Consider the following 19553-nt stretch of genomic DNA (forward strand, 5'->3'; position numbering starts at 1 on the left):
CTTTCTATCTCTCTCCCTTCCTCTCTGTGAAAAATCAATAAAAAATATATTAAAAAAAAAATTTTTGAAAGAGGAGGAAAGATTACAGGGGGGATATTGCCTAAATCAGGACAGCTTATTAGAAGAAAAGGAACACAAGAAGGTCTTAAAAGAATGGGAGGCTTTAGAGAAAAAGACAAGAGGAATTAGGTAATCGGAAGCAGAGACATAGGAATACATATTGTGTTCTTGTAGCACTAAACAGAATTCACTTGATAAGAGTAAGTAAGATTATAGAGATGTGCACACTGTGGAGCATCTTGCAAGCTAGCCTAAGGCTAAGGTTTTTGCCCCTTTTTTTGTTTTTTGAGACAGTGGGCAGTCAGAGGAGATTTAAAATATATATATTTTTTGTTGATTTCAGAGAAGAAGGGATAGGGAGGGAGAGATAGAAACATCAATGATGAAAGAGAATCCTTGATTGGCTGCCTCCTACATGCTCCCGACTGGGGATTGAGCTCGTAACCCGGGCCTGTGCCCTGTCACGGAATTGAACCAATAGGTCAATGCTCAACCACTGAGCCAAACTGGCCAGGCTGTCAGTGGAGATTTTTGAGCAGAAGTATTCACACTGTTTTGGAAGACTGATGAAAACATTGTATGGGATGGTTTGTAGGAAATAGACCCGTTAGAAGATTTTTACAGTCATTTAGAAATTAAGAGATAGAATATGCCAACTCAATTAAACAACCTGAAATCTATTTACATAGAGAAAGGGCATAAAGAAAGTAAAAACTCACTCTATGTGAGGGAGAAGTTTTGTAAAAGCTGTCCCAAGTGATGCATTAGATCATTTGAGCATTACCAGAATGGAAGTCCAATTAGGATGAGTTTGAAAATGATCAATTATTAGAATTGAAAAGGACCTCAGAGAGCAAATATTCCAAATTTCCTATATGACCCAACTTCCAGAAATTGGATGCAAATTTTTGCATACATGTGCATATGTTTGTTATACTATTGATGGGGTTTCTGCCTTTCATTAAATCAGGGGTTGGCAAACTATAATCAGTAGGCCAAATTTGGTCCATTGCCTGTTTTTATGACTTTTGAGCAAAGAATGGTTTTTACATTTTCAAATGATTGGAAAGAAACATAGCTTATTTTGTGATGTGAAATTCAAATTTCAGTGTCCATAAAGTTTTATTGACACACAGCCACACTCATTTATTTCTGTATTATCTGTAGCAGATTTCAAGCTACAATGGCTGAGTTGTAGTTGCAACAGTTTGTATGACCTGCAAAGTCTAAATTATTTGCTTCCTGGCCTTTTAAAGTTTGCCAATCTCTGCATTCGATTATGAAAAGGTCTGACTTTCAGAACTTTGAGAATGTATCCTTTTTTCCTGGCATTCAGTAAATGTTCTATTTATTTTTATAAGATGAATAAATTAACCAAGGCATGTAATTTAAGATAAATAAGTATTAAAAAGAGCAAATAATATAATAGCATACTTATAAAATATAAGTATTTTATGTAAGTATTTTGGCTTTATTGAATTTTAATTTTTATAAAGGCAGTGGTGTTTGAAATAACAACAGTAGCAAATGTTTATTGAACAGTGCTATGCCCATCAAGAATCCTCTTTTTTTAAAAAATTTATTTTATTGTTGAGAGTATTACAGATGTCCCCAATTTTACCTTCTTTGCCTCACTCCTCTCAGCTCCCACCTCACCCCAGTCCTTCCCCCGTCTATTGTCTGTGTCCATGGAAAGAATCTTCTTCGTCTTAAAAAGATATTTAGACTTATTATGTACACATAAGCCATTTTTTTATATCAGACTCACGATGACATAGGTAGCACAACATGATATTGGCCTGTATTTTTCTTTTTCATGTTTTCTTTTATCAAGTTTTAGGTATCAATATTATGGTTGCTAAAGGACTTGTATGCATGCATATTAACATAACCAATGGACATGGACACTGAGGTGGTGGGGACTTGTCCTGGGGGGAAAGAGTGGCGGGGGGGATCAATTGGGGAAAAAGGAGACATATATAATACTTTAAACAATAAAAAAATAATATTATGGTTGCTAAATAAAAGATTTAGGAACATTCCCTTTATTTTCAATGCTTCGGAGCAATACATGGAGCATTTAGACAATCTGATCTTTAAAAGGTTTGTAGAATTCTGTGAAATCATATAGGCTGGTGCTGTTTTGGGGGGAAGTTACTTGATAGCATTTTCACTTTCATCCTATGGAGATTAGTATGTATAAGCTTTCTATCTCTAATGGTGTAAATTTTGCAAAACTGTTTTATTCTAGGAAATGGTCCATTTTATGTAAATTTTTCAAATTTATTTGTATATAGGTCTTCATGGTAGTCTCTGAAAATTTCTTCTGTTTCAGTGCTATTTTTCCCTGGTCATTTTTTATTTTGCATATTTTTGCTTTCTTTTTCTCTTGATTTAGTTTAGCTATCTCTTGGTTTACATATTATGTTTTTTATTTAGTACTTTATATATAATGCTTTTCTATTCTCTACCTCATTAATGCTTGCTTTTAACTAGCTCTTTCTTTGTGGTTCTGATTATTTACTTTGTCCTTTTTCTACCTTTTTAGCTGGGGATTTGATGTTTATTTTATTTTATTTTTATAAAAGTGAATTTTCTGCCGAAACCGGTTTGGCTCAGTGGATAGAGCGTCGGCCTGCGGACTGAAAGGTCCCGGGTTCGATTCTGGTCAAGGGCATGTACCTGGGTTGCGGGCACTTCCCCAGTAGGAGATGTGCAGGAGGCAGCTGATCGATGTTTCTCTCTCATCGATGTTTCTAACTCTCTATCTCCCTTCCTCTCTGTAAAAAATCAATAAAATATATTTTAAAAAAAAAAAAGTGAATTTTCTTCTGATTCACTGGTTTGGGTGTATCCTACAGATTCTGATACGTAGCTTTTTAAAGAATTTTATAATTTCCTTTGTATTTCCCATTCTACCCAAGTTGTTTAAAAGGTTTTTCAGATAGAAAGGCCATTTTACCTTATTAATAATTTGTAATTATATTATGTCATAATCAGACAGTATTGTTCTTGTAATTTTTCTGTTTTTCACACTAGATTTGGGGTAGCAGTTTTTATCAGTGACTTGTTTAAATTCTCATTATCTGTTTTCTTTTTTTAGTGTTTTTGTATAGATGAACACTATTGATGGCTTTGCATTCTGTGCAGTTTGAAGATTTTTTAAATACCTAAGTTAAGAATGCCCTTTATAGCAGTGTGAGCCTTTCGTATTTAATTTTGAATTCCCATACTACCTGGCTGATTTTATTCTGTTTTTCTGTGTGCATGTGTGTGTGAACCAGGCAATGGTTCTGAGTGTCAGAGCTATACAGAAAGACTGAGGCAGAGAAGTCTTGCTCCTCCTTCATCCTCCTTCTGTGTTCCTGTTCTTTGCAACCATACCGATCCTCGCCATCTCAGTAACCAGTCTCATTTGACTATTTCTGACCACTTTCTTTCAAGGCTGATCTTCAGACAAGCTCTCAGCGTTTAAATCTTTCTGCCTCCAATGCTGCAGTGGCTGAACTGAAACCTGATTGTTGTATTGATGATGTCATACACCATGAAGTAAAGGAAATTGGGACACACATGTAAGGTTTATTTTTACTAGTTTTAGAAGGCTTTGCTTTATATATGCCTTTATTTGAAACTTTTGCTTTATTTCCAGTTATCATTAAACCTAGTGCCTACTTCAGAAGGAATTTTATGTTTCATGTTTACATTTTATCAGAACCAACTTTGTATGTATTTGAATGTTAAAGCTGTATTTTTCTTTCAATCTGAGAAGCAAATATGAACATTTCAGCCATCTAAAGTAATTTTATATTTCTCCACTGCCTTACCACTTAATTAATTCACAAATTCTCTAAGTTCTTATACTCATCTTTCATTACCATCTCTTCTTCATCTCCACTTACATCACCATTTTTGCCTCTCCTCTTTTTTAAAAAAATATATATTTTTATTGATTTCAGAGAGGAAGGGAGAGGGAGAGAGACATCACCATTTTTGCCTCTCCTCTTTTTAAAAAAGTATTTTTATTGATTTTAGAGAGGAAGCGAGAGGGAGAGAGAGACAGAAACATCAATGATGAGAGAGAAACAATGATTGGCTGCCTCCTGTACTCGTACCTACAGTGAGCATTTTGAGAGAAGTTACTGTGGTGTGTTGTTTGTTTCTTTTGTGTGTTAATCCTCACCCGAGGATATTTTTTCCATTGGTTTTTAGAGAGTAGAAGGGAGGGGGTAAGGGAAAAGAGAGAGAAACATCCATGTGTCTCACATCAATTGGTTGCCTCCCACACACGCCAGGCCAGGGATGGAACCTATAACCCAGGTATGTGCCCTTGAACAGGAATCGAACCTGCTACCCTTCATTGCATGGGCCAATAGTCTAACTGCTAAGCCATGCTGGTCAGGACCAAGTACTGTGTTTTGATCAATACTATGTCCCTAGGACCTGGCTTAGTACTAGGCATAGGTATAAAGGAGAAGTTAAATTAGCTATAATGTCATCACCTAGTATAGCCAGTCTTAAAATATTGCTGTATTTCTTTTCATTCTTTTCTATGTGCATATAGGTAGCAGATGTGTATAAATAATTTACGTAATATTTTACAAATGTCATATTACCCATGGTTTTGTCTTCTTCAATTCACTATAATATTTTCCCTCTTGAGTCAGTAATCTTTGAAACACTTTTTTTTTTAAAGGATAGTTTATTGACTTTTAGACATGGAGGAAGGGAGAGGGAGAGAGAGAAACATCTGCTATAAGAGCATAACATTGGTAGGGCATCGTCCTGTGAACTGAAAGGTTCCTAGTTGGATTTCCCGATCAGGGCACGTTCCTTGGTTGCCAGCTCAATCTCTAGGGGTATGTGCAGGGGGCAGCCATGATGTTCCTCTCTCATCAATGTTCCTGTCTCTCCCTCTCCCTTCCTCTCTCTCTCTAAAAATCAATGGAAGCATTTTTTTTTAAAAGGAACACAACTAAAAATGATTCAGAATGATTAAGACATCTTTCTATTTCAGCTTGGTGTGTGCAGTGAGTTATACAACTCAGGGCGGAGAAAAAATGTATTTTAGAAAATTCTTCAAATTTCAGGTAATAGAATATGACAGTGGTAAATGTTTTTATTTGTGTGTGTGTGTTTTAAGTTTAGTTATTTCTATTTATCTACAGTGAAAATAGGCTCCAAATAAAGCAAATAATATTTTTGGACTTGTTATATTGCTAGCAATCTAAAGTTAGATGTAATTAAGTTAATTAAAAGAAGAGAAATTGTCATTACCAATCTATAATAATAAAAACATAACATGCTAATTAGACCGGACATTTTCCGGGCAACATTCCAGACGGAGCAAGGGCTGCAAGGGCTGAGCCCTTGCACCAATTTCGTGCATCGGGCCTCTAGTGTACCAATATGATGTTCTTGTAATGAAACTTGAAGATTTTTACCCCCTGAATTTTTTATTGTTTTTATAACTTCACAAAGCACACATGAAGAGGGGGGAAAATGATTGACAAGTCCTGATAAAATAAGTGTAGTAAATTTTATCAAATTTATACGGAAATATTTAAATGAGAAATTATTGACTTGGGCTGAGTACACCAAGCTTCATCATGGACTCTAGGAGAATTTTGTATTTATACACAATTTCCAAAGTCAGTAATCAAAAATAATTTAAAAACCACTGTTTAACATATGTATGTGTGTCAGCTGGAGACAAGACTACCATGTATGTCTATATATAGATCTAGCTATGATGCTATATATATTTTTGTATTCCTTTAAGTGAAAGAAAAAGTATTGTCAATAGGAAACATATTTTGCTATTGCTTTGCTACATTGCCCATTTGTTTAAGATTTTACATGCCTTTTGAAAAAATAAAAGGTGTTTGAGTTGCTTAATTTCGTAAACATTTTTTGGTAAAATAAACATATAGAAAAATACTGAAATAATGTGTTCAGTTTAGTCAAATGTCATGAAGTAAAACCCAAGTAGCTATCACCTAGTCAAGAAATGATGGATGCCTTTTTAAAGATGCATTTAGGATTATTTTAGGGTTTTTTGTTTTTGTAAGAGTATTGCATACGTATTAGAAAAGTCTTTTAGACAAATAAATTGGAAAATGGCTTTGACACATTTAAGCCCTACTATTTAAAACAAGCAAACAAAAACAACAACTGGTCAAATGATAAGAATCTCCTGCTTGATATGCTTTATTCAACTAGGTTCTCAAACCACTGGATGTGAAAACCAAATTTTACAACGCAGAGGTAAGTGTTGGGCACGTAATAATTTGGATAAAACATTAAGATCTTTTTTGACTAAAATTATGTATTACGTGTCTTTTCATATTTAAATCAATTGCTGAAAGTACTGCAAATTGTGAAAAATGAGCATAAAGTTCAATCAAAAGTGAATAATTTCATTGTAGATCACTTTAATCTGCTGTTTTCAACTTACATGGAATCAGTATGATTTTTATTTTCATTGGTAATTTTGTGAAGCTTTCACCCCTTTCATTAAATGATTGCCCTATGATTCCAATTAATGGTTCTTATTACTGTTTAAAAACATCAGCAATCTGCTGAATATTTACAATGTGATTCCGATATTTCAAAAACTGAAGTGGTAGCTCTAACCCTGCAAAAAAGATTTAATATTTACATGGAAAATATTGATAAGTAGAGCTCAGCAGTATAAAGTTTGTTCTACAACTGGGCATACCAAAATGTCTAAGATAAGGAACCTGACCTTCAGTAAAGACCTATGAGGAGGAAAAACACACACATATAAAATAACAAAACTAGCTACTGTAGTATAAAGTGAGCCTAAGAGAATGATATTAAAAAATGTGCTACAGGACCTCTGGGGAGGAGATTTTGGAGTAGTCTGAAGAAACATCATGGAAGAGGAGGGGAACTGAGCAGAGTCTGGAAGAAGGAATGTTGGGGAGCTCAAGTGTCAGAGCAGTGAAGGCATTCCAAGCAGAGTTGCCCATGCACATGGAACCTGTAGTGAAAAGAGTACATATTTGATGGGAGGGTAGAGTCACATCAAGGAGATTCCTAGATGTTTTGGGGGTTTTTTGTTTAATATATTTTTACTGATTTCAGAAAGGACGGGAGAGGGAGAGAGAGATAGAAACATCAATGATAAGAGAGAATCATTGATCGGCTGCCTCCTGCACGCCCTGCACTGGGGATTGAGCCCACAACCTGGGCATGTGCCCTGACTGGGAATTGAACCACAACCTCCTGGTTCATAGGTCAACGCTCAACCACTGAGCCACACCGGCCGGGCTGCTAGATGTTTAAAGAGTTGACATTTCTTTTTGGGGTTAGGGGAGTTGGAATACTACATAAGTGCTCCACCTTTTTTGTTATTTAATACGTAATTTTGATTAATTGCAATATTAGCTATTTGGCTTGGTGAATTTTAAATATTAATTTATTGCTTTGATAGGAAAGATTTCATTCCTAGTAGGAGGGGAGATTGGTAACTATTCTGTTAGACTAGATATGTTAGAAAGTGAAAAATAAATAGGGCTGTAGGTGGGTCTTTTTTTCTATAAGTGGCTCATAGGAAAGTACATATTGAGGTATTTTGGGTTTTCTTTGTTGAAAATATGTTGCTGTATTCAGATACTTGACAAGTAGTTTTATAATACTTGTAACTTATTCAGTGATTTGTGAATAGTTTTATGAATTGCTAGTTACTCCATGAAAAATATAAAAGTGACTTACTCCCATAAAAGAAAAAAACCCCACAATTTCACCACACCAAAAAGTAACTGACTTTTCATTAATCCATATTCTCTTTCAGTCTTTACTCATTTATACGTAATATTCTGTTTTTATAATCATAGTAACAATTTTATTTACTGCCTTTTTTTGCTAACATTATATGTAAATAAACATAAACTTCAAACTTTTGCCAACAAACTTCAGAACAAAAGTTTTAGTAAAATTCTGAACTTTTGAAAATAGACATCTCTTTAAAAACCAGGAGTATCCAAATAGGATGAGTTCTGTTGACCCCCAAATAGGAAATTCAAGGAAATGATAGGAGTTAGTAAATCACCCTAGAGTAGGTGATACTTTTTATATTCTGTGCCATAGTCCTTACACAATAACTAAAATTAGTCCAACATTTGTCGCAGACATTTGTATGCTGTTTCTAAGAATTCTAATAATATATGAGTCACCTAAAGAAAAACAAGTTTTTATGAAAATGTTGTCATAGTCTTCTAAAATAGAAAAGCCTCACAAGAAGTGACATTAGATGTTGGGATTCAAACATTTGGTCACCTGCTAGGTATAGAGCTCCATGCCAGGTGATGAAGAGAAATAAACTGAACATCTTCAAAATCCTCAAGGAACTTAGGTCTTATGGAGGGGAGTGGCCTGACATAGCTTCGGTATAGTATAAGCACCCCTCCCCTCTAGATCATGAAGTATACTAATACTCTGAGAACATAGAGAAGTGAAATAAGATTTCCAGCTATGTATTTGACAAAAAAGGACATTTGAGATGACCCTTGATTATGGGTAACTTTAGAAATATATTAAAAAGAAAGACTCACTGAAATCTATTAACAATAGAATAAATTCTCAATTGTCTGTGGTCTAGCCCAATGTTCTCTGAAGTGTGATCCATAGAATTTTAATCACACAAGATGCTCCTTGAAAAAAGAATTCCATTATTAGATAAATTTAGGAGAAGCTCTTCATTATAAATATTCTGAATGTGGAGGACAGTGTATGTCCATTTTAAGTAATCTATGAAGAATTACAATGTAGTAAAGAATTTATAGAACTAGAAAGGCATAGAATATACTTTTCTCCCCCAAGATGTGCCCTTGAATATTTGCTTCTATTAAGTACTCACCTATCATGTTCATCTCTATTCATTTAACCTTAGTAGTTTCACCTGTTTAGAAAAATGTAGCTTTCTGTTTACTTTCTTGTTTTACTAATGCTGTCTTGTATAGTAAATTAAAAAAAAATGCAGAGATGCATTTTATTTTAAAGTTAGTTATTCTTTTTCTTTAACATTTAATTCTGATTTTTCTAATTTTTCTTTTTTATTTTTCCATTAGAGTGACCTCAGTTCTGTGGTAATTTGATTTTTTATTATAAATTTATATGCTTCTCTTACCACTTTTTTACTCTGTCTAATTAATCTCTCTTTACAAACATAGTGGGAAAATAAAGTTAGTATGAATACCAGCTATTTGACTTCAAAAAGATGTATATAATTTTTGTACTTTTCAACTTTACATTAAGTATCTTATTCTGTGAGAAAAAATAGATCAGAGATTAAATTATCATATTGAAACAATTATATTCTCCTTTTTAGTGCTTTTCCCTTAAGTGTTTTTTAAAAGAAACATGTTAACCTTGTTTAAAATAGCCTTGGGATTTTCAATATCTTACTATAAAATACCCTACTAGTACTTCAACTCTTTAAATAAACTATCTAATTTAAATTTATCTTCAAAGGCACAGTGGTTTTAGTTTTAAGTCTGGGTCAGGTAAAGATGGCCCTTTGATAACAGTAAACAGAAGAAAATCAAATTTTCCCAAGTTGGCTAAAATCATATTTTCAAATTTCTATTTACTATAAGCATTATTTGCTTATGCAGTGTTACATTATATACATAATAACAATATCAACTGCCATAGCACTGAATTCTTAATTTTTCAAATGTCAAATAATTTTATACTAACTATTCAAACTAACTTAATTTTCCATTATGCTGCTTGTTTTTCTTTCATTTTATCTAAACTCTTCCTAATTTATGCAGAAAATTGCACTTTTCAAATTGAAATGTGGATCTATGGTTATTTTTAAAGCAATGGATTGATGGGATATATTTAGGATTCTTTTGAGAAAAAGTAGCAGAATAATGCCTTTAAATTAAGGTATATTCTTTTAAACTGCTACATCATTATATTTCTGTTTTCATTTGAGCACATGTGCCAAGAACTAAATAATTTGTTTTATTTTAGATAATAATACATTAAAATATAACCTTATTATATTTGCAAATGATTTTCATTTTCTGGACTTAGTGTTTAAAGGCTTCTAAGTGCCAAGATATTTTGGTCATTGTGTGTGTGTGTGTGTGTGTGTGTGTGTGTGTATATAAAGTTTATATACATATACACACACACATATATACACACACATATATATATCATATACATATGTAACTACAAAATTTTGAAAAAATTCATTCTTGAATATCTTTATTATTTCTTATATAGGTTAGTTTATAAAATAAACCAAATTATCTGTTATCCTTCAATTACATGCACAGAAAATAATAACCAAATAGCATAAAAAGAATGTTTAACATAAATAACCAGAGAGTAAAATTTTTTTTATAAAAGCACTTATTTAAATTACCCATTGATTAAAAATACTGCTGAATAGCACCACTTTTCAAATCATCACTAAGTTCAAAATACCTTTTGTTTTGTTTAAAAGTTCTAAAATTGTCAGGTGTAATTCACATATTTTTTACCTTAAATTTATATTTTAAATGAACCAAGAAATTACTAATGGCCACTAACAAATTGCTTTAATTAAAGTTAAATTCTATAAGATTATATAAAATACATTATTCACGTTATTAGTGGTTTCTCTACTCTATAAATTGAAGCAGTATGACAAAGTTATATTATGCTCAAATGTTATAAAGACCAAATTATCTTTTTTTAAAAAAATATATTTTATTGATTTTTTACAGAGAGGAAGGGATAGAGATAGAGAGTTAGAAACATCGATGAGAGAGAAACGTCAATCAGCTGCCTCCTGCACACTCCCTACTGGGGATGTGCCCACAACCAAGGTACATGCCCTTGACCGGAATCGAACCTGGGACCCTTCAGTCCGCAGGCTGACCCTCTATCCACCAAGCCAAACCAGCTAGGGCAAGACCAAATTATCTTAATGTATCACTATGAAATGATAGGTACGCAGGTATGCTAATCATACTAAATTTCATTTTAACATATTAATAACTTATACTAGAAGATTTAGGATATTTGTGAATGAAATTCCAGTTAAATAAATATTTTTTTTTATCTTAATACAAAAATATCATAGTTATCCCCCATCCATTGTTTGACAAGTTATCAATTGACTAACACTTGACTTTGCCCCTGCTAATTATGTTAGGATGAAGATTTCTTTTCTTGCATTAATTTTGATAACTTTGACTTTCAGGCATGAACTAATCACATTTGTGGTTAATATTTTTTCTTCGTATAGATCAGATATTTTGTTGAGGTTAATATTTTAAATAGCATACACTTTGGTGGATATTTTTTCATATTCTCAGACCGATGAAGTATTTCTCGAAGCCCAGATTCAGAATATTACGACCTCACCCATGTTTATGGAGAAAGTTTCATTGGAGCCATCTATGATGTACAATGTAGCAGAATTAAATTCAGTCAACCAAGCTGGTGAATGGTAAGTATGAATTATGAAGTGTTTATTCTTATTTTGAAAGGTATAAACTCTTCTGATATCTGTTACTCTTAGATGGTTTTTAATTTTTTTAAGTTAGTAGACTTTATTTTTTTATTTTCATAGGAAAATTTGATCCAAAAGCAATTTCCCACTCAGAGCATCCTAGTATTTACATGTTGCTTTAATGTGGCACATTTGTTACAATTGATGAACCATTATTGATACTTATAATTAACTAAAATCCATAGTTTACATTAGGGCTCAATTTTTTTATTTTGTACATTCTATGGGTTTTGAGAAGTGTAATGACAGGTATCCACCATTATATTACTCAAAGTAGTTTCACTGCCCTAAACATGCCCTGTGCTTTACCTGTTCATAAAAATAAAGATCCTAGTTACTTGCATTTTATGTCTTACTATTTGAAGCACTTGTTCTTTTAATTTTTATAATAATTCAGTGAGTTAAATGTGAAACCTTCATCTTACCCTGCAAATGATAAAACTGAGGCATGGGAAGGAATGATGGAGGGATTAGAAATGGTGAGTTTAGTTTTAAGAAGAAATATTCAGCCATCATCAAAAGGAGAGGGCATAGAAATAGATGATTGAATTTTTTGTGAAAACAAAAACATATATCTTTCTATAGGTAATTTAGAAAAATAAATAAATGTAGGTTTGGCATTAATATGGATAGGAAGGTAATAGCTGGAGAAAGTGCCTGACTTTCTTAAACAAGAATGAAAGTTTACTGTTATCTTATTATGTTGGTTAGATATAGAAGAGTTCTTAATCTCCCATTCTCCCACTGGGGAAAACAATTTTCCATTCTCTTCCTATTATTTTAGTTCATTTCGGAAATAATTACTTAGTTTATAATATTATGTTTCTTCTTATTTTTTTTGTCTTAAATTTTACATATGTCTCCTTTTTCCCCAGTTGACCCCCTTCTTCTTATTCTTAACTATTTTTTATCATTATAGAGAAGAGAAAAGGATATTTAAAGTTTTGATCTTTATTGCATTTTTTTTCAGTTAATTGATACATATCCAATATTTTAGGTAATGTATTGCATTCTATTATAAAGAACCTCAAGATTTTCCATATCAGCAAAAATTAAACAAAAATAAATCCTCTCAGTATAAGTTCTGTTGAAACAACTCACTTGTTCTGTTTTAGATCTTTGGATGGTAAATCATTCAGTTCCTTTCAAAAGGAACAATCACATGATTTTTCTTTTAAAAGATGCTAGAGCAGCGCTTCTCAACCTTTGGGTCGCGACCCCTTTGGGGGTCGAACGACCCTTTCACAGGGGTCACCTAAGACCACCGGAAAACACATATATAATTACATATTGTTTTTGTGATTAATCACTATGCTTTAATTATGTTCAATTTGTAACAATGGAATTGGGGGTCACCACAACATGAGGAACTGTATTAAAGGGTCGTGGCATTAGGAAGGTTGAGAACTACTGTGCTAGAGAAATCTCTCCATCTCTATCTCCACCCCTCTCAGTGTAACTACGTTTGGGTCAAGAACCTATTTGCAGCCAATGGATACACGCCAGTACTTGTATTGTCTAAAGCCCAAGAAGGAGTTTGCAGAAAAAGCAGGCATCATTAAAGGGGTAACAGTAATCGGGAAATTGGATATAGTATGGAAAACAAATCTAGGTGAAAGGGGAAGATTACAGACCAGCCAACTTCAAAGAATGGTGAGTCTGGGGAAAACTTCGGGTTTTGGTGTGTGGGGAGGGGCGGGTATGTAGGTAGGACAACTTAAATTTTCCTAGGTCTACACACTAAAAACCAGAGCACTATAAAAGGCATTAATATTACTAGACTATAAGAGATAAAAGACTAATAATTTTACTGACCTCTAGGAAAAAAATTGGTATTGAGATAAATGGAAAATCTTCAACTGTTAATTTATCATTTATCCTTCATATGTGGTTTTTTCCTTTACCAAACAGAAATTAAAGTATCTGCTTATCAGTTGTTCCCTCCTAAGGTGACTCATACTCTCTGTTCACCTGACTTCCACTATATTAAAATTTTCCTTTTTGCAGTGTCCTGAAACTCTTAACTACAGTCACCTACTCAGTTTATACCATTTTTAAGATGTTTAAAATCTGAGTCATCAGCAGCCAGGGTGTGAGTCCCACTAAAGTGACCTTGTAAGCATTGGTTGGATACCTCATTTCTGCTCTGAGAATAGGGATAGCTAGCAGTCTTCCTTTCTTGTGTTAGTTAGAATACACTACAGAATCCACCCTTAGTGCTGAATAGTACCTGTTCTGATATATTCTAAAATTAACTGTTCTTTCACTGTCTGAGGTAATAATTTGAAAAAGATTGTTACTGGCCTATTTTTAATGTGACAGTTAGCTATCACCTGCCATGGCATGTTCCAAGCTTTCATGTTTCTGTGGCCTATCCCTGCCCATATGTCTTGTGAAAAGACATGATTTTCTTCCGGGATCATTTCAGAGTGATCATCCTCTTTCTGTTTAGGCAGTAATCTTCCCTATTTAGAGCTATGTGTATATGAGCCACAGTATCTTTGGAAAGCATCCCTTTAAGATCAGACCTCCTGAAATGTCTTTACTATTTACCTATGAGATTTATAGACCTTGAGATTCATTATAACACTACTTAACATGGAGTAATTATAGCAAAAACAGGCAGGGTCTATAGTGGTGTTCTGCAGGTAGTGGCGGCAAAAGAAGTTAGAATGAAGAATAGAATAATGGAAAAATATTTTCTCAGAACATCATCTTAGAGACACAAGAACTGTTGAGTGAGTGTCCTGCTGTGGTACCTTCATAACAATAGAAAGGTTTTAAAATACATATATGTTAACTGTGTTGCTTTTTCTTTTAGGCTCCAGGTTATGGAGATGTTAGGTTGTCTTTGGAGGCAATCCCAGATACCGTAATCCTAGAAGAACCTTTTCATATTACCTGTAAAATAACAAACTGCAGGTAATGCCAATGTTTGTGGATAGATGTCCTTTCCTCCTCACCCACCTAAAAGATAATTTTTATTCCCTTTTTTTCTAAGTTATATTTTATTTTTTAATCACAGTTTACTTTTAATATTATTTTGTATTGGTTTCAGGTATACAGTATAGTGGTTGGACAATCATATACTTTAAAAAGTGTTCCTCTGATATTCCTGGCACCCACCTGGCACCGTACATAGTTATTACACTGTTATTGACTATATTCCCTATGCTGTGCTTTACATCCCTGTGACTTTTTTTAAAAAATATATTTTATTGATTTTTTACAGAGAGGAAGGGAGAGGGATAGAAAGCCAGAAACACCGATGAGAAACATCGATCAGCTGCCTCCTGCACATCTCCTACTGGGGATGTGCCCACAACCCAGGTACATGCCCTTGACCGGAATCGAACCCGGGACCCTTCAGTCCGCAGGCTGACGCTCTATCCACTGAGCCAAACCGGTTTCGGCCCCTGTGGCTTTTATAACTACCACTTTGAACTTCTTGATCCTCAGAGAGAATTGTTAAGTCTTTTAAATATGTTGTCACCTTTCAAGTTTCCTGTTGACATGTAGCCTTCTCTGACGTTCATGTTGAATACTGTAGTTGTTCATGTGGTATCTGTACATTACATATCTTTAAGTTGTGCTGCATTTGGCAGTTGATGTATTTGATTACATTCATGCATTATACCCTATGAGGTAGGTATTAATTATTCAGTCTATGCAAGAGAAAACCAACTCAGAGTTTAAGTGACTTTATTTAAGCTCAGAGAGCTAGAAAAGATGGGGTCAGAATTTGAAACTGGGTGTATTTGACAAAGTCCATATTCTTTTCATTGTTTACACTTCCCTCACACTTCACATCACTAAAGCATGAGATAGTAGGTTCTTATGGAATAATCTATATATATAAAAGCCTAAGTGACCATAATGACCAGTCGCTATGACACACACTGACCACCAGGGGGCAGACACTCAATGCAGGAGCTGCCCCCTGGTGGTCAGTGCGCTCCCACAGCCAACCTCCCGCGGTCCCTAGCCCCCAGCCTGCCAGCCCCAGTCAGCTCCAATCAGGGCGGCCGGCCAATCTCCCACAGTCCCTACCCTGGCCGACCAACCTCCCGTTGCCCTTCCCCCTGAACTAGGCGAGATGGCCCCAATTGCTCCAATGGCCGTCCAGGCCAAGAGACGCCACCTGTGCACAAATTCATGCACTGGGCCTCTAGTATATTACAGATTTAATGTAACAAGGCAGATATTTCTGAGCTATACTTACACTGGAGCTATGTCTTTAGTATCAAGAAAGTAAAAATAGGTTATGAATTTAATATAAGGGATAACCATAGATTGGAAAATAGGACTTTGATAATAAAGGGAAAGTATAATCTAATTATTAGAAAGCTGAGCCCAGAGCTTTGAAGCCAGAAAAACCTAGGATTAAATCCCAGTCCTGTCACTTTTGGTACTCCATCTATTACTACTTGGTATTATTATTTGGGGCATTTTAAGAATATTTCAGTGATGAGTCCCAGCCCTCACTGTGTGAATATATAATCCTTTCTAATCCATTTTCATTTCCACCTTACGATATTTGAGGGAGATAGGAAATAGTCATCCTTCAAAACTTAAAAAAATACCTACTTCCCCTATGAAGCCACCTAGACCCTCCCATGCACAGTTAATATCCTTTTCTCTCTTACAGCAAAGTTTAATACAGTTTTTTAGTGACACTCATATATTGCTACAATTACTAGTCTTTTCCTCACTAGATTGTGAATTATTCAAGGGAAGGGCCCATGTCTTACCCAGTATTGCCGGCCACATTGGAGGAGCTCAGCAAACAACACACACAAGGCAAAGACCCTGCGCATTTACAGTGGGGTTTTTGATTTTTTGTTTGTTTGTTTGTTTGTTCGCTTCTTTCAAGGTGTTTGAGGTATAGCAAATCCATTATTGGCCAAATGACAAAGTGCTATCAACATAGTTTCTGGGTTTCTGTGAAACTTAATGCGAAAATTCATGTAGTGCATCTAACCTGGTCTGCGGCACAGTAGACATTTCAAATGTTTATTTAGGAGACAGAGGCCTATAAAAGCTAAGTACCATTAAATTGTTATATCTAAAAATCAATAAATTAATTTTTAAGTAAATATTTTAAAATATGGAGCCAACTATGAAAAAAAAAAAGAGTTGAAGGTAGTCATGAATGGTGGTAGAGTATTTTTCATTATGAGCCTTTGGTTTGTGTGTTTTTTTAAACAACATGCATACTTTCATTAAAAGTTGTTCTAACATATTTAAGCTGAACTGATTATATCAATTGTAAGCAGAAGCAGGCTTTTTATGTTAACAGTGAACAAACCTGAATAGTTTTTACTTCTTATAAATCATGTCAGTCATTTTCTGTGTTGCCTCCATGTTAAAGAAACATAAATAGGAAAAGCACTGGACCAGTCTCCGTTTGTTACTCTATTTCCTGTGGATTACCTCACAGAAATAGGAAGGACGCACAGCACCAAGATTAGACACAGATGTCTGGAAGTCTCCCAGAGAAGTGGCAAAGCAGGGAGCCAGGTGTCTAGTAATAGAACCAGAAGGCCAACAACCAGAGAGGCAAATTAGTCTCAGTGACACTAACCCTAGAAGACGCTATCTTCTTTCATTTTCCTGACTCTGTCATAAGTGAAATAAAAATGAGATATTTTAATTTGTTTCTGGCTTTTAATTCTCCTGGACACCCAAAAAACAAATTCACTGGCAGTAATGCAAGAATGTCCCACCCTTCTTGTGAAAGGAACAAGATTTATTCCTGTTTTTCTGATTCCCCCAGCAGTGAAAGGACTATGGACCTAGTTTTGGAAATGTGCAATACCAATTCTATCCACTGGTGCGGCATTTCAGGAAGACAGCTTGGAAAGCTGCATCCAAGTTCCTCTCTCTGCCTTGCCCTTACTCTACTGTCTTCAGTACAGGGACTGCAAGTATGTTATCTTTTCAGTCATTTCAGTATTTGGGAGCTGTTAGCCCATCGCATGTACTGTATCCATACTTTCTCTAGTAATTACCATTGAATGAAAACTTAGGCCTATATTTTTCTCTCAATAGAGCGTCTCCGGCTTAAGACTAACAGACACGTTTTTAAAGAGAACATATGAATATGATGACATCGCACAAGTCTGTGTGGTATCTTCGGCCACTAAAGTGGAAAGCTGAAGAAAATTTCCAATGTTATGCTTTTTCATTGAGTTTCACAGAACTTCCTGTATTTTTTGTCACCTTTGTAAAATGATCAAGTCAACAGTAAAAAGAAGTATGCTATTTAAATTTCTTTCCTGTAAAACAGTTAAAATATTAAATATTTGTTTTGAAAAAACCCATCTACTGATTATATTTTGTGAGTTATATTTTAAAACATTTGTACATTTTCTACACATATACTATTTGTTTCATTTAGATGACCATTGGACTTTGTTCTTTAAAAGCTCTATATTTGAGGCCATTTGTCCCTAGCAAGTATCTAGACCAGGCATCAGCAAAGTTTTTATGTAAAGGGCCAGATATTAAATATTTTAGGCTTTGCAGGTCATGTGATTTCTATTGAAGATACTCCACTCTTCTGTTGTGGTGCGAGAGCAGCCACTTGGCCAAAAGAGCACAGTGGGTTTTACAAATCAGGCAGCCAGCCTGCAGGCCATAGTTTGCTGACCTTGATCTAGGAGGTACAACTGTTTTTCTTTTTTTAAAAAATATATTTTACTGATTTTTTTACAGAGAGGAAGGGAGAGAGATAGAGAGTTAGAAACATCAATGAGAGAGAAACGTCAATCAGCTGCCTCCTGCACACCCCCTACTGGGGATGTGCCTGCAACCAAGGTACATGCCCTTGACCGGAATCAAACCTGGGACCCTTCAGTCCGCAGGCTGACGCTCTATCCACCGAGCCAAACCGGCTAGAGCAACAACTGTTTTTTAAAACTTAAGAATTTTTATATGTTATTCAGTAATATTTCAGTTAAGTCCAGATTTTTCCTAGCTCCTCAGTTAACAGAAAAAGTTGTTTAAAACAACTGAGGTGGTCCTCGAATAGCCTTGTATTTACTAACAGAGTATGAATTCTTCTAGTTGTTTTCAAAATTAGTGTATTGGTGAGTATCTGTGTTAGTGTATACATATAAACCCGCACATGTCTAAGTTTCAGTTACCAACAGCAGATCAGAATTGGTTTTAATTCTTAGAATATTGCTTACTCTTAACTTTTAACTAAGAAGCTTGACTCTTCTAAGTCCCAAAATCCTGTTTTTTTCCCCGTAAAATCAGCCACTTATTTCATAGGCATATTTAAAGAATTTCCAGCTTCTGATATTTGACTTTGAATTCTAAATCATGTATTAATATTATAAAACTGTCTACCTCTGCATATAACACTAATTTTACTTATACCTTGAATAAAATAGTGAAAAAGATTGAAAACAACTTTGCAACATGAGTATGTTTTCAATATTTTGTCAGGAAAATAAAAGGTTATGCTGTTAAATAAACACTTATTTTGGTAAGTGAAAATGTAAAGATGTCCTATATAATAAAAGCCTAATATGCTGTGTCCGGTTGTCTGTTCAACCAACCAAAGCTAATGCTAATGATCTGCTAAGGCTGCTCAACCACCATGATGTGCACTGACCACCAGTGGGCAGACACTCGACTGGTCTACCAGTTGCTATCACGTGTACTGACCACTAGGGGGAAGACACTCCAACTGGTAGGTTAGCTTGCTGCTGGGGTCTGGCTGATTGGGACTGAGTGAGATGGGCTAGACCAGGGGTGGGCAAACTTTTTGACTTGAGGGCCACAATGGGTTCTTAAACTGGACCGGAGGGCCGGAACAAAAGCATGGATGGAGTGTTTGTGTGAACTAATATAAATTCAAAGTAAACATCATTACATAAAAGGGTACGGTCTTTTTTTTCAATAGTTTTACTCATTTCAAACTGGCTGGATCCGGCCCGCGGGC

At 34.7% G+C, this 19553-nt stretch overlaps 1 protein-coding gene across 11 annotated transcripts in view; it reads left to right on the forward strand.

The window, feature by feature from the left end:
• The window catches only part of TRAPPC13 (trafficking protein particle complex subunit 13), a 29389-nt gene extending 11467 nt beyond the window's left edge, over nt 1-17922 (forward strand). For 3 of the 11 annotated variants that reach the window (XM_081089986.1, XM_081089990.1, XM_081089983.1), the window contains 8 exons: nt 3505-3632; nt 5075-5147; nt 6280-6324; nt 11403-11536; nt 13054-13252; nt 14421-14521; nt 17376-17526; nt 17651-17922. In XM_081089986.1, the coding sequence (XP_080946112.1) occupies nt 3505-3632; nt 5075-5147; nt 6280-6324; nt 11403-11536; nt 13054-13252; nt 14421-14521; nt 17376-17526; nt 17651-17758 (939 nt within the window). In that variant the 3' untranslated portion in view covers nt 17759-17922. Of the gene's footprint in view, nt 1-3504; nt 3633-5074; nt 5148-6279; nt 6325-9152; nt 9171-11402; nt 11537-13053; nt 13253-14420; nt 14522-17375; nt 17527-17650 lie in introns of all 11 variants that reach the window. The other 8 variants (XM_081089987.1, XM_081089991.1, XM_081089984.1 and 5 more) reach the window with 4 other exon arrangements.
• Nucleotides 17923-19553: the final 1631 nt, after the last annotated feature.

Source organism: Myotis nattereri (assembly GCF_964212035.1).
Source record: "Myotis nattereri genome assembly, chromosome: 4".
Lineage (NCBI taxonomy): Eukaryota > Metazoa > Chordata > Mammalia > Chiroptera > Vespertilionidae > Myotis > Myotis nattereri.